The 14,353-nt window shown below is 39.8% G+C and overlaps 1 protein-coding gene across 2 annotated transcripts in view; it reads right to left on the reverse strand.

The window, feature by feature from the left end:
* VCAN (versican) overlaps positions 1–14,353 on the reverse strand; it is a 118,870-nt gene that overhangs the window by 23,915 nt on the left and 80,602 nt on the right. For both annotated transcript variants that reach the window (XM_040239420.1, XM_040239421.1), the window contains 3 exons: positions 12,420–12,533; positions 6,736–6,894; positions 5,466–5,548 (listed from right to left, as the gene is read on the reverse strand). In XM_040239420.1, coding sequence (XP_040095354.1) covers positions 5,466–5,548; positions 6,736–6,894; positions 12,420–12,533 — 356 coding nt within the window. The remainder of the gene's footprint in view (positions 1–5,465; positions 5,549–6,735; positions 6,895–12,419; positions 12,534–14,353) is intronic.

Genomic DNA, 14,353 nt, shown 5'->3' on the forward strand with positions numbered 1-14,353 from the left:
CTGATTACCATTCAAATATCTGATTTTGTCAACCACTCTGCTAGGTGCCAAGAAAATAGGGATGAAAGTTAATCTCCGCCCCAGAAAGCTCAGTGTCAGGAAATTAACACTACAGGTTCAATGGTAGGATGGGAAGAGTGCACAAAGGTTTCTGCAGCATAAAGGAGGAGTCCTTAGTCACATCCAGCTAGGAAGGTTTCCTGGAAGAAGGTGACTCTTGGCTAAGCGAAATATTCAAACATTTATCAAGTGAATTTAGGGCAAGAGGTGAGAACATTTTGAGAATGAGGGCACATGAATGCAAAGACCTGCAGGAGTGAGATGTCATGGCTTATTCCTGGAACTGGGTATTTTGAGATAAGACAGCTTAGGAAGTGGCAGGTGGAGTAAGTGGGCGTGATATGCCTCACAAATAATGACAGAATTTTATCCTGAAGGCAAGAGGAAGACATTTGCAGAATTTTAAAGGGAGTAACAATAGTTCAGAGCAAGGGAAGAGGAAGGTCATAAGCAGTGGAAAACAAGATCTGGGGGAAAAACACTTCAGACTAGTCATTCATTTAACAATAGGTTAAAGAAAAAACTTAAAAGTCAGCTAATAGTATAGAAGCTAGATAAGCAATGTTTGTTTAAGTTGGCCAGCTTTAATGTGTATTTAACTTGGATGGTTTAACTTAGTGTCTTTGAAGACATTACTTGGGTGACAAGGAAAGTAATTCATTATGGAAGTTATTTGTCAGGCTTTCTAACAAGCACTTGAGGCATTTTGCTGTGAGAAATCAATAGTCAAGTTAAAGAATGACTGGTGAGTAGAAAACCAAAGGACAAACTGAAAAGTGACTGCTTAGTAGGAAAGCAAGTGACAAAATAAAAACTGAAATGTGTCAAGAGAAAATAGCCTTCATAGAAATCAGAAAAGTTAAGCTAGAACAAATATTGTTCATGAGTACAATTTTGTGAAATTTATTGGATAAATACTCCAAATAAATAACAAAAAATATTTTAAAGATTCAACAAAGGCAAGAATTTGGCATTGTAGCAACATCCTATTATATAAACCAATAATGTGGAATGAATCCATCAGAATCTGAAGAATACAGGCAAAATAAATAACTTGGCCAAATAACATTATTAATTTAGTATAAGCGTATAAATTGAATTAATCCAGCTATAAAGCATAATCACATTAAATGCGATACACTGCAAGATTTTTGGAAGCAGAGTTTAATGATTTCAAGAAAAGAAATGATTGAAATTGAGACCTAGTATCAACTTGTTTGTTTTAACTGTAAGACTGAATGACAAAAGATAATATACGGTAAATATCAAAGGTTCTTTTTGTTTTAATACTGCTCTACCTCCCAAGAAGGATAAGCTCTAATAAACCTTTCAAACAAAAAATGGGGGTGGGGGGAGAGGGGAGAAATCACTCTAAAATATAAACAAAGTCCTTGAAATTGCACACAGTCAAGTTAACACCATTCCCAAGTGTAAGCGATACTGCCTTTCCCAAGGAAGAGTTTACTATTAGGGATATTTTCAAAAGCAGGACACTTGGAGTAAACAGCGAAACAAAGGAGAACTATTTTATTCCAAGGCCTGAGCACACATGGAATCTGTTAAGGGGATGGTGGCTGCAGAAAGAACTACAAACGAATTTAAGAAACACCTAGGCTGCCTCGGAAAGGAAGGATGGAGGCAAGGGTGGTTAGAAAAGCAGAAAGTGGGCCAGAGATCAGTCGAATAGGAGGGAGACAGACTGTTGGGCAGATGGCCTCTTCTGTTCCAAAATGTTCAAAGTTAAGGATACTCCTTAGCACACTTTTATTTTACACAAAGAGTGAATTAAGAAGAAACCAGGGGTCTGTCAGAGTTTTTCCTAGATTTACTTGCGGCATTTCTTTGATAAACTTCACCTTGTTTATGTCATTCATTTGCTGCCTTCTTCAAATTAAGCCCCATTTATTTGGTGCTCTCTCCAAAACCCTTGGGTTTGCATTAGAAAATATGAATTAATTGAGGGAAAGTTTTTTGTTTATGTGGTATAGTTATCTATCTTAGGTTATGTTACCTTCATCTGAAAATATCAGAGTGAGTGAAAGTTGCTCAGTCTTGTCTGACTCTTTGCGACCCCATGTACCGTACAGTCCATGGAATTCTCCAGGCCAGAATACTGGAGTGGGTACCATTCCCTTCTCCAAGGGATCTTTCCAACCCAGGGATCGAACCCAGGTCTCCTGCATTGCAGGTGGATTCTTTACCAGCTGATCCACCAGGGAAACCCAGAAAATATCAGAGGAAGATCATTATTTCTCCTTTGAAAAAGTGCAATGCTCACTTATTTACCAAGTTTAGGACCAGTAAAAACTATGGAAATGGTAAGTTATTTTTTCACACATGTTTCACAGTACAGTCCATTAAAACTTAATGGACACAGATTAAAAAAAACATTGAATTCAGCTGGCTTGCTTCAGAAGAGTGGAATAATGACATCTGATGAATCAAGTATATCTGAATGGCACCTGACAGGCAAGATAAATTCCGTAAGACATTTTTCAGACCTCACTTAATCTGCCAGCTATAAGCCGATACTCAAGCTCACTGACCAAACTCAGAGGGAGTATAGAGCCTTATTCTACACACCTTCTGAAAGAAAATGCAGGCAAGAGAACCACGTCTTTGAAGAGCTCAATTGCTCATGGAGAGACCAGAGAAAACATTTAGTAACATGGAAAAGTACAGACAATGAGGATATACAAATCCAGTCTATAGGACCAATGACAGGCTGGAGATAGTCAGGGACCTTGCCATCAGATCAGTATGTTTCAAATGACAGACTTTACAAATACTCGACCGGCCGAGATGCATCTATCCTAGCTCAGGGCAGGAGCATAGAGGTAGCCAACTAACATGCATACTTCGAGATAAGTCACGGTCCAGGTCCGCAGAGCACAGGCAAGTACCCACCAGAAATGGTCACCTGAGTGCCTGGCATTACAGCTTCTGTAATAGAGCTCACAGGAACCTGCACTTTTACTGGGCTATTTATAAGGGGGAGACTTCATAGTGGGTGGCCTAGACCCAATTCATCCCACAGGAATGAAGCCTACTTTCAACAAGGGAAAACTTACTAAAATGCCTATGTTACATAATAAACTTCAACAAAATTATAAAAAGTTTTGTCTGTAATATACATGAAAAATCTTTAATTTTTATGTTCACTTACATTAATAAAAACAATACTGTCTATCTTAAACTAAAATTTATATATAAGAACTCATCTACACGAACCACTATTAATCTGAACAAAATTATCGGCCTGCAATTATTACTCATTTCAGCAAAATGAAAACAGAGGTAACAACCGCAGATACATTAATACCATCCACCCAGGACAAGTAGAAGAAAATGAGACTTTTGATGAAGTGAAAAGTGAAAGTGTTAGTCACTCAGTCATGTCAGACTCTTTTCAACCTCATGGACCGTAGCCCATCAGGCTCTCTGTCCTTGGAATTCTCTAGGCAAGAACACTGGAGTGGGTATCCATTCACTTCTCCAAGGGATATTTCCAACGCAGGGACTGAACCTGGGTCTCCCATATGGCAGGCAGATTCGTTACTGTCTGAGCCACCAGGGAAGCCTAAGACTCTTGATACAAGGGCTGAAATCCTATACCTTACTGAGAATCTATTTTATGGACAAACTACTTTCTGTACTTTCTCTGCCTCTTACCAAAGAACTTACTTATTGACACAAACGACAAACAATGTTGACTAAATATAAGGTGTGATGACAGAGATAGCGCAAGCCAGGGTATTTTAGGGTTCCTAGTGGCACCCCACTCCAGTACTCTCGCCTGGAAAATCCCATGGACGGAGGAGCCTGGAAGGCTGCAGTCCATGGGGTCACTGGGGGTCGGACACGACTGAGCGACTTCACTTTCACTTTTCACTTTCATGCATTGGGGAAGGAAATGGCAACCTCCTCCAGTGCTCTTGCCTGGAGAATCCCAGGGACGGGGGAGCCGGGTGGGCTGCCGTCTATGGGGTCGCACAGAGTCGGACACAACTGAAGCGACTTAGCAGCAGCAGCAGCAGCAAAGGCAAAATGTGATAAGGGATACCTTTTTTAAAGTCAAGGAGGTACCAGCTAGGAGAAAGCCTATGGCTTCTCCCCTTAATAGCATTGTGATTGTGGGCAAAAGTTTAGCCTAACTGACCTTCATTTTCCTATTAAAATAAACCTAATGCCTTTCTTACAGGTTATTGTGGAGAATAAACGAGTACAAAATGCTGAGTACAATGATGGACACAGAGATGAACTGAGGGGCATGTCCAGGAGAGCACAGAGAAGTTTTCCTGAACAGGCAGAGCAGAACTTCTGAAAACAATAATTAGTTTGGCGTCTGTTCTAGAATGAACTTCACATTTTGCCAAACTCATTAAATCCAGATGAGTGGCAGTAATGAATGAAACTTAAGCACACACAAAAAGTGTTTAAAAATTATTTTCAGGTTTTCCTCTTGTTTATCTAAGTTAGAATTGAATTTACACTTAACTGTCTAGCCTAGTAGATCCCAAATCTTTGTCTGCATTTTAGAATCACCCAGGGAACCCTTAGAAAATATAGCTGCCAGAGGTTTTGCTTTAATGAATTTGAGCCGAAGCCTAGACACCAGTTTTTTTTTTTTTTAATTACGCTCCCCAGGTGATTTTAATGAGCGGCCAGAGCCCAGAACAACCACTATAGCTAGTTGCACTTGAACTAGTTCTTAGGAATTAGACTCATGCATTTACTAGCAGTGACTCAAATCAGCTTCACCCATCCTGACTAAAGAAACTTACTGAAGCCTACTCAAGGATGTGGGCAGTATTATCAAATCATTTCTTTCTTTAAGAGGTGGAAAAATCTAAGAGACCATATAATTAGTCAGCAGAGTTTGAATAGAAAGAAATTTATAAGATCATAATTCAACAATCCTTTCTAAGATGTAAAAAAAGTGAGCATTTTTTGCTCAGATAAAAATGAGCCATGCCTTATTATAGCAGATTTCCAGTGCAATTATGTAAGAAGAAAAGGTTTTGTTTTTTTTTAAAGGACGTTTTCTGTCACACTTATTATTTCCCTTTTTGCTTTGAAGCTGTAAAAACAAAGATAACCATCTGAAAGACAGACCTGAGGCAATTCTGCTGATTGTGCAGTTTACCTGTTCAATGGAAATCCAATATACTCTTCTTTTAAGAGAGCCACCCTGACTGCAATATTAGTAGCTGGATCTGTTCTCAGGGAACAAACTATTTTAACCCCTGTCTATTTCACCAAGTAGATGAAATATTACATTGATTAGATGAAAACATCACCGAGCAAAATGTTTAACTGGTCTGCAGCCTAATGTGTCTCAGTAAAATGCCAGCAACCCACAGTACCAAGTTCTAGAATTGGCAGCATTTTAATCAGCAACTTACCAGGGTGCTGCCATCAGTCCAACGGAAGTCATGCTCAAACATCTTGTCATTGAGACCTATCCACTGATAATCATGGCCCACACCTAAGAAGGAGAACAACACAGACCTTTTTATTACCTTCCCCACTTATGGATGAAATGTATCAAAGAAAGTTATTTTTGGACTGAATCATGAATCCTCTCCTGGCTGAATTTCTGTTTAGTTGCTCATAAAAATCTTTCATGGTCTAACTATCTTTTGTTCTTCTGCCCAATGTGTTTTAAACTAAAAAGCTAATTTGCAAATATCATGAAACATTAAAATATCAGACATGGACAATTATTTCCCTAGCAGTTTACTACAATTAAGTAGTTTTTTCCATCTTTACTCACGATAGAAACTTTCCACTTTTTTTTTATTAAGCTGTGCAGTTGGCAAAAGTTCAGTGAACCAATAAAATGTGACAGATCTAACCCATACTAGACTCATTTTCGAAGCCACATGTTTCTTCTCAAAGTATTTTTAATGGTGAGCACCTAGACTGGACAGTTCTGCAAAACTTTCTCAAAAATAATGACTTTCACCATGAAATGAGTCACAGGCAAAGACACCATGAAGAGTTAAATGAACCTCTACCCAGATTGCAAATTAACAATCAAACTTCTAAAAGATAGCAGGCATCTTGAGACCATATTAAATAGATCATCAAACAAAGCTTCATGAGCAAAAAATATCTATGTATTTTCTACATAAAAGCTAGCTGCCCTCCTCTTTGCCATAGTCTAGGAAGTTATTAAACAGCTCTGGCAATAAGTTTCATTAGCTTTCAGCATCCATAAGCCAATTATGCTCAGAGAATAACATTAGGGTGCTATTATAATTTAATTTTAACTAGTGGGATAAAAATAATTGAAAGCAATTTTCTATTTAACTTAGACAACATATGTACATATTCAAAGACCAAAGAGTATGGGAAGAATTAGATTGGAAACTTAAGAGGTGGTCATTTCTATAAGTTAAAAAATGATTAAAGAGCAATTTCATATGATTCCACCTATAGCATGCTATTTCAACTATTTCTGGTGGCAAATCAAGAAATGTCTGCCTGTGTTACAGTTGAATGTTTCTCAAAATAGGGGACTCACATAGGAGAGATGATATTAAGCGTTTTACAGATGAGGGATTTAATAAGTTGAGTCACAACTGAGAACGCTACTTGTTTCAGTTAGATACAGGAAAAACTAAGAAGGTGGCAAGATTGAATGAAAACCCATGTATGTTGGGTACATACGATTCACAAACATTTGCTCCTCGTGAGACAGAATGCTGGTGAGATGGGCGCCCTGCAGACGGCATTCCCGTTCAGCTGCATCCCACGTCCGTCGATGGGCAAAGTACTTGTAGCACTGCCCTTGAAATTTGTGCCAGCCGTAGTCACATGTCTCTGTGTCTGGGAAGAAACAAGGATGGGCTTATTAAACTCACCTATATCATTCAAATTTGGTTCACTCATCCAAAAGTTCATAGAAATCCCAAGCCACATCAATGCAGTGTCCCTGAAGCAAGGGATTCACCAATTTTGGTTACAGTGACAAAGAAATCATGATAAAGAGAGCCCACGTGATTCCTGCCAAGTGAGTGACAATACATCTTAGGACTGGAAAGGCACTACTGAACTGCACTTTCCTTGATGAAAGCCAGTATCAGCAGGAGAAAAACTGGAAAAGGGGCCAATCAAAACCTCAGTAAGCTGCAGAGTCTACTGATTCACTTGGGAAGCAACTGGGGCTAATAATTTCTTACCAAACTTTTCCAAAGAGAAATCAGTCAAATGATAAGATAAGAATTCTTGCTAAAAGGATTATGAATGCTCTATTTGCATAACAACTTCAAAGGCTCTGGAAATAGTCCTTCCCCACTTCCCAGAGAGAGAGCTGCATGGTCACAGGTTCTTGCCACGTAGATTTACTAAGAGAAGAAAATTCTTCATCAGTTGGCAGCTTCTGGGATATAACTAATAACTGTGAGCCTTTTCCCCAAAAGGAGAGGGAATATAAGTAACTCCCAGTGCAAAAGCATCAAGATTTAAAGTTTATCAAGAGTGACTTTAACTTAGTACCCCTCATTCCATCAAACCATATGCACATATGTAGATATGTGTATGTGTATTAATATATACATATACTTTTTCTCTTTTGAAACAAGCACACTATAACCAGTATCCTGGTGAGATGAAAACATTTGTCAAATATGTTTAAGTTTTACACTGGCAGTAAACTTCAGCTATATTTTCTAGATTGCCAGTTTTTAAGTATATCAAAAGAAAGTAGTCTTGCACATAGCACTTCCCTCTCACTGGCAACCTTCTCAGACTAGCCCACGCACTGCTGCTGCTAAGGCACTTCAGTCGTGCCTGACTCTGTGCAACCCCATAGACGGCAGCCCACCAGGCTCCGCCATCCCTGGGACTCTCCAGGCAAGAACACTGGAGTGGGTTGCCATTTCCTTCTCCAATGCATGAAAGTGAAAAGTGCAAGGGAAGTCGCTCAGTCGTGTCCTACCCTCAGTGACCCCACCGACTGCAGCCTACCAGGCTCCTCTGTCCATGGGATTTTCCAGGCAAGAGTACTGGAGTGGGGTGCCCTTGCCTTCTCAAAGCCCACTCATAGGTGAGATTAAAATATGCATTAAATGATGATCAATAGAAATCATTTTAACTTTCATAAAGCATCTCACAAAGATATTGAACCAGTTACATGTGAAAACGAACAAAATGGCCAAGTTTATGAAACTGGGGCACTGTGAAAACTCCACATTACCTAATGATCAGATGCCCCGCCCCTAAATTTTACTGATTAATGAAGATAACAAAACTCTATTAGATGAAATAAATGCTCATTTTATATGTCTGACTTGGGGGCCAAGCTGAAAGTCAGATTGTTTCCTGATTCTTACTCCATTTATTCCTCCTCCTATAACTCATTGTGGGAAATCGTGCATGATGAAGACTTAATTTTTTTCCTGGCTTCAGCGATTACGCCAGAATCATACGACAGATGCAGCTTATCTCTGAGAACAGTCCTTATTTCAGTTTAGTCTATCAGGCCTGTTGTTTAGTTAGAGCCAGCTGACTAATTGATTTCAACAATGTGCACTGGAAGTTTTGAGTTGTATTACAGAGTTGTTTGGACACCACTAATCTCATAGGAAAGGACTCAAGACACAGATAGGCAGTTTTATAACAGTAGCACTCAGCACCCAAGAAGGAAGCCTATTTTGGCTACTTGGATGTAGCGGGTTTTCTTTCAGGAAGTTCACATGGAAGATTTCAGAAGAGAAGTGGGAGAGGTGTAGAGGAAACAGATCTTTATATATGAAAGGGTTGCGGAGGGTTGGGGGGGGGTAGAATCGGGAAATTTGTTAAAATACCCTTACTGCCAGTCAGTGCTGTGATATTGTAATAGCATCAGTTCAGTTCAGTCACTAAGTCATGTCTGACTCTGTGACCCCAGGGACTGCAGCACGCCAGGCTTCCCTGTCCATCACCAACTCCCAGAGCTTGCTCAAACTCATGTCCATCGAGTTGGTGACACCATCCAACCATAACCTTGGAAATTATCATTTATTTGAAGAAAGTTTAAGATTCTAGAGGATCCCTAACTTACTGAATAACACATCAGAAAAAAATTATTCTCTACCGTCTTTCTTATCCTCTATTAACCTAAACAGTTTTAGTCTGGTTTTCTTTGTCTTCTATCACTAAGAGACAGTATTTTCCTCTTGTGTACAGAAAACCAAATGATCCTAAAAATTTAGATGCAAGACCATGACACTGCCCCACTGCCCTTCTCAGTTAGCACACGTGTGCAGAAAACAGAGGCAGTGTTTCTGCTAAAACCAAATGGGGACGGATTATTTATCTGTACTCTTCCAATGATTGTAAATAGATGTGCAAATACTTAACAGAGTGAATTTTTTTAAAGAAGCCAAATATCCACATCAATTCACTTAATTCTTATTATTCGTGAATTCAACAAATACGTAATGAAGGACTATGTGTCAACAGCACCTTCTAGGATGCAATTATGAAAGGAGTTATCAGAAGCAGTTTGTCTTTTCAATCTTAACTAAAAATAATGTGATACACATCTTATTTATTAAAAGGCAATGCTTTCAGATGATGCTTTCTTAGGCATCAGTCTACATTTGGGAATATTTCTTATGCTTTAAGACTCCTATGGAGAAGGAAATGGCAACCCACTCCAGTACTCTTGCCTGGAAAATTCCATGGACTGAGAGGCTCCTTAGAGCCTGGAAGGCTACAGTCCATGGGGTCGCAAAGAGTATATTACAAAGTCCCACATTTAGTTTGGCCTGTGTGTGTTGGGGGAAGATGGGGAGATTACAGCAACACTTGTTCACGACCACAGAGGCCGAAATTGTCATTCTTAAACAACCTCACTAAAACTCTATTCTCCTTATGCTATATAGGTAACGTTTTCAACACTCCTAACATATAGCCCACAAGCCTTAAGCAACTGTCAATACTCTGGCACTTCTGGTTGGCAAGATGTATCTTGACTTGGGGGCAAGTTGTGTGTACAGAACTGGCCCTCCACGGTTCTAAGACCTCCTTCTAGATTTTAAGATCTGTTATCATTCCACCAAATGTGTCCCCTCTTTCAGAGTTGCTGGGAGTTGGGAAGTTACTAAAGCAGAGAACAGAAAAGGTCAGCTGAAGAAAGAACAACACAGCCATCACCGAAATTTGGATAGAAAACTGTTTAGACAACAATGCCGCTGTTAATGAAGAAAACATTTGTTCTTAGGCAACCTGAAAAGAGGAGAAAAAAATCTTTCAGTGTCCTGGCAGTAAATCACAGGAGCACAGCTGTATCTGGTAAACAGACTCGGGTAGCTATTCCCCAGCGAATCATGTGGATGAAAGTTAAACTTGCTGTAAGATAAAATAGAAGGTACCTGAAAGGCGATACCAGAAATGAGAAGAAAAATGAAAACGTTTTCTTTTTAATATTCTCTTAAAAAGAAGTAAAAGGTAATTGCCCCCAAACTCCCTTCCAAGGATGTTACTGCTGAATCTATCAGCTTCACATATAAATAAAATGCTTCTCCTTAAGAGTTACTTTAGAAGAGTGAAGACGTTGAAAAAAATCTGGGCTTTCCAAGGCCACTGAGGTTCATTCTCCCCACTCTCTAATTTACTAGCTGTGTGACCTTGAACATCACTTTTCCTTCGTGGGCCTCAATTTCTGGTCCACTTAACCCACAGAAATATTGCTGTCAGCCAAAGGAAATGGTGTACCTTGAAGCACGTGGTAAATTAAAAAGTAACCAACAAATAGTATCTCTTTGTATTCCCTGCCAAGAATTATGCTGAGTTAAGAAGATCAGAGCCTTTGTTTTGTTCAGAGCTCTATCACCAGCACCCAGAACAGTGCCTGTAAGACTGCACGTGTTCAAAACACTTGTGGCACAAATGATTTTTTGAATCACTCCTTGTACTTGGAACTAAGTGAAGCCAGAATCATTTTAACACATACAAAAGGCTCAAGCACCTCACCCTTTTGTTTTCTTCAACAATTAGCATCTTTCCTACCGTTTTCTTTAAAGAAGAGGATCTTGTTTGGTCAATTATCATATTTATATTTTACAATTTTAAAACAGACCCATCCTATGCAAGAAGGAAAAAGAAAAGAAAACCCTAAAAAGCCCAAACGTCATCCATCCCTTTCCTTTGGCAATTCAATGCACACTCCTTTTAGCTTTGCTTTAATTGTGTTGACATTCAGATTCATGCTGCAAAGCGGAATGTGGGGCCAGACCAATGTGTCTGAGTTATTAGACACTCATTTTCATTTTGTCTAGTGGAATGGAAGTTTGGCATTAAGCACTCTTATCAAAGCCAAACCACTGTATGACTTTAAGGAGAGGAAATCGATGTTCCAAAACCGAGTGTGCTGAGTATGCGATCTGTTTCTGATTGATGGGCTCAGAAATGTTACCATTAACCACCCAAAATACACTCTCAGGTTGGCCATAAAATGCAAATTACAGGGATCACTCGATTCAAGCCATCATGAATTTAGGCCTTTCATTCAGAAAAAAATAGATTTTTCTTCAGTAGGAAAGAAACCTGGTTCATAATATCTTTTCTGTAGTATTTGCCAAGTCAAGGTGAGTGTATTCGCACAACTGCATTAACTCATTCTCCAGAGATGATCAACTATGAACAATAAGAGCATTGAGTCTCAAATGCTGATAGGAGAAAATAAAGGCAATTAACACTGAATTCAATATCCTTGGTACAAGCCACATATGTGATTAAGGTCCATGCCTAGTCTGTCCCCAAGAAGAATATGTACCACAGTGTTCCTTTTGGTCAATCTGCTAAGTTGCTTCAGTCGTGTCCGACTCTGTGCGAGCCCACAGATGGCAGCCCACCAGGCGCCCCCATCCCTGGGATTCTCCAGGCAAGAACACTGGAGTGGGTTGCCATTTCCTTCTCCAATGCATGAAAGTGAAAAGTGAAAGTGAAGTTGCTCAGTCGTGTCTGACCCTCAGTGACCCCATGGACTGCAGCCTTCCAGGCTCCTCCATCCATGGGATTTTCCAGGCAAGAGTACTGGAGTGGGGTGCCATTTTGGTCAATGGATGTCCTTAAATTCAGCTTAGCATGCCTGTCTGCAATTCCATTCTATCAGCAAAACAACAATGATCAAATGAACATTATTGTTCAAATGTTGTGAGCTAAAAACTCATCAGGAAACCTAATGTATTTTGGCAATCTGAGAATTTCCTCTGCAGAAAAGAATATACAGTATGGTCAAAATTGCTAACAACAACAACAACAATAATAACAATCTCCAAATAATTATGGCAAAGGACTGTCTAGAATTAACAGTTGAAAAGAAGTATCAATACTGTTCTTCAAGCAAATGTTGCAAAAGCTCTTACCTTGCTCACAAAGTGCACCAACATAGCTCGGGAGGCAGAGACACCTGAAGGTATTAAAACCGTCAATACATGTGGCTCCATTGCGACAAGGATTAGAATGACATTCATCAAAATCTATAATGAAAGCCACAAAAGTACTTTCAGTAAAAGGTCAAAAGATCCTATTTCATAAGATTGCCAGGTAAAACACAAGATAGCCACTTAAATTTGAATTCCAGATTGAAAAAAATAACTTTTAGTATGTCACATCCTTTATTTAGGGCAAACTTGTACTAAAAACTCTTCTTTTTTAAATCTGAAATTTAAGTGTCACTGATCTAATATTTTTATTTGTTAAATCTGGCAACCCTAAGGAAATTTCAAGTGTATTCAGAGTAAGGTCATTATCTCCATTGATGTTAGATGAGTCCCATGAGCCTTAAAACCAATAAAGAATCCCCCTAGCCTTCCCACCCCCAATTCTGGCTCATGCTCTGACCACCTCACTTGTGAAACACTGAAAATACTTCACTGGCTTCATAGCCTCCAGACCCTTCCCTTTCCAATATATCCTTCATTTAGCTGATTGTCATCTTTGCTGCTGCTGCTGCTAACTCGCTTCAGTCGTGTCCGACTCTGCGACCCCATAGATGGCAGCCCAACAGGCTCCCCCGTTCCTGGGATTCTCCAGGCAAGAACACTGGAGTGGGTTGCCATTTCCTTCTCCAGTCCAGGAAAGTGAAAAGCGAAAGTGAAGTCGCTCAGTTGTGTCCAACTCTTAGCAACCCCATGGACTGCAGACTACCAGGCTCCTGTGCCCATGGGATTTTCCAGGCAAGAGCACTGGAGTGGGGTGCCATTGCCTTCTCCACCATTCTCCCTCATTGGCATCTAAACATTCCAAAGACCCGGATTATTCAGGGTAGCAGCTGTCAAAATGTGGTCGCTGGACCAGCAGTACCAGTATCACCTGAGAATATCAGAAACGCATGCTCCCAGGCCCATCCAAGACTTACTGACTCTGATATTTGGAGGATGCGAACAACAAACTGTGTTTTACCAAGCCCTCCAGGTGATTCTCATGTACGCTAAAGTCTTAGACCTTAGACCTAGATCCAACTAGCTTTCCACTGTTGTTTCCTGGTGTTTCTCTCTCACAACCCACTAAGTAGGCACCCAGAATACTCGCGGTCCCCCAGATGCACCCTGCAGTTCGCGGTCTCTGTGCTTTTTTTTGCTGTGTCGAGTCTTCCTCTCCCACTTATGAAAATCCTCCTTAATTTCAGTGTCTGTATTGAATGCAAACTTTCTAACAGACATCTGTCATCTCTTGGGATGAAATTAATGCCTTTATTCCATAGCATTTTGCAGTTACACTAAAAATTTAGTTAATGTTTATATTAAGTATTAAAAATGAATATATGTGTGTTTGGTCACTTTGGTCATGTCCACCTCTTTGCGACCCCCTAGACTGTAGCCTGCCAGGCTCGTCTGTCAGTGGGGGTTCTCCAGGCAAGAATACTGGAGTGGATTGCCATTTCCTTCTCCAGGGGATCTTCCCAACCCAGGGATCAAATCTGCGTCTCTTAGGTCTCCTGCATTGGCAAACAGGTTCTTTACCACTAGCGCCACCTGGGAAATCCATTTTTTAAATAGAGCTTTAAATTGATAATTTATTGATATGCAGATTTGGAGACAGATCAAAATTTTTTGTCAGTATGTAAGCAAATACTATATATCAAACTTTACATTTGTAAAGCCCGAGTGTGAAAACCACACATAAATACAACTGACCTCAGTAATCTTCCTTGAGTGCTGGTGATATCAAGAAAATTCAATAAGCATCTATCCCTGTTTCCAACAGAGTACTTAAATTACTCTATGATTTTAATTTCATCTAACACACCATTCATCTACAATGGGCTTCTCTGAAATCCTCTGATGGATTCAAGCAA

This window comes from Oryx dammah, unplaced genomic scaffold, assembly GCF_014754425.2.
Source record: "Oryx dammah isolate SB20612 unplaced genomic scaffold, SCBI_Odam_1.1 HiC_scaffold_5, whole genome shotgun sequence".
NCBI classification, from domain to species: domain Eukaryota; kingdom Metazoa; phylum Chordata; class Mammalia; order Artiodactyla; family Bovidae; genus Oryx; species Oryx dammah.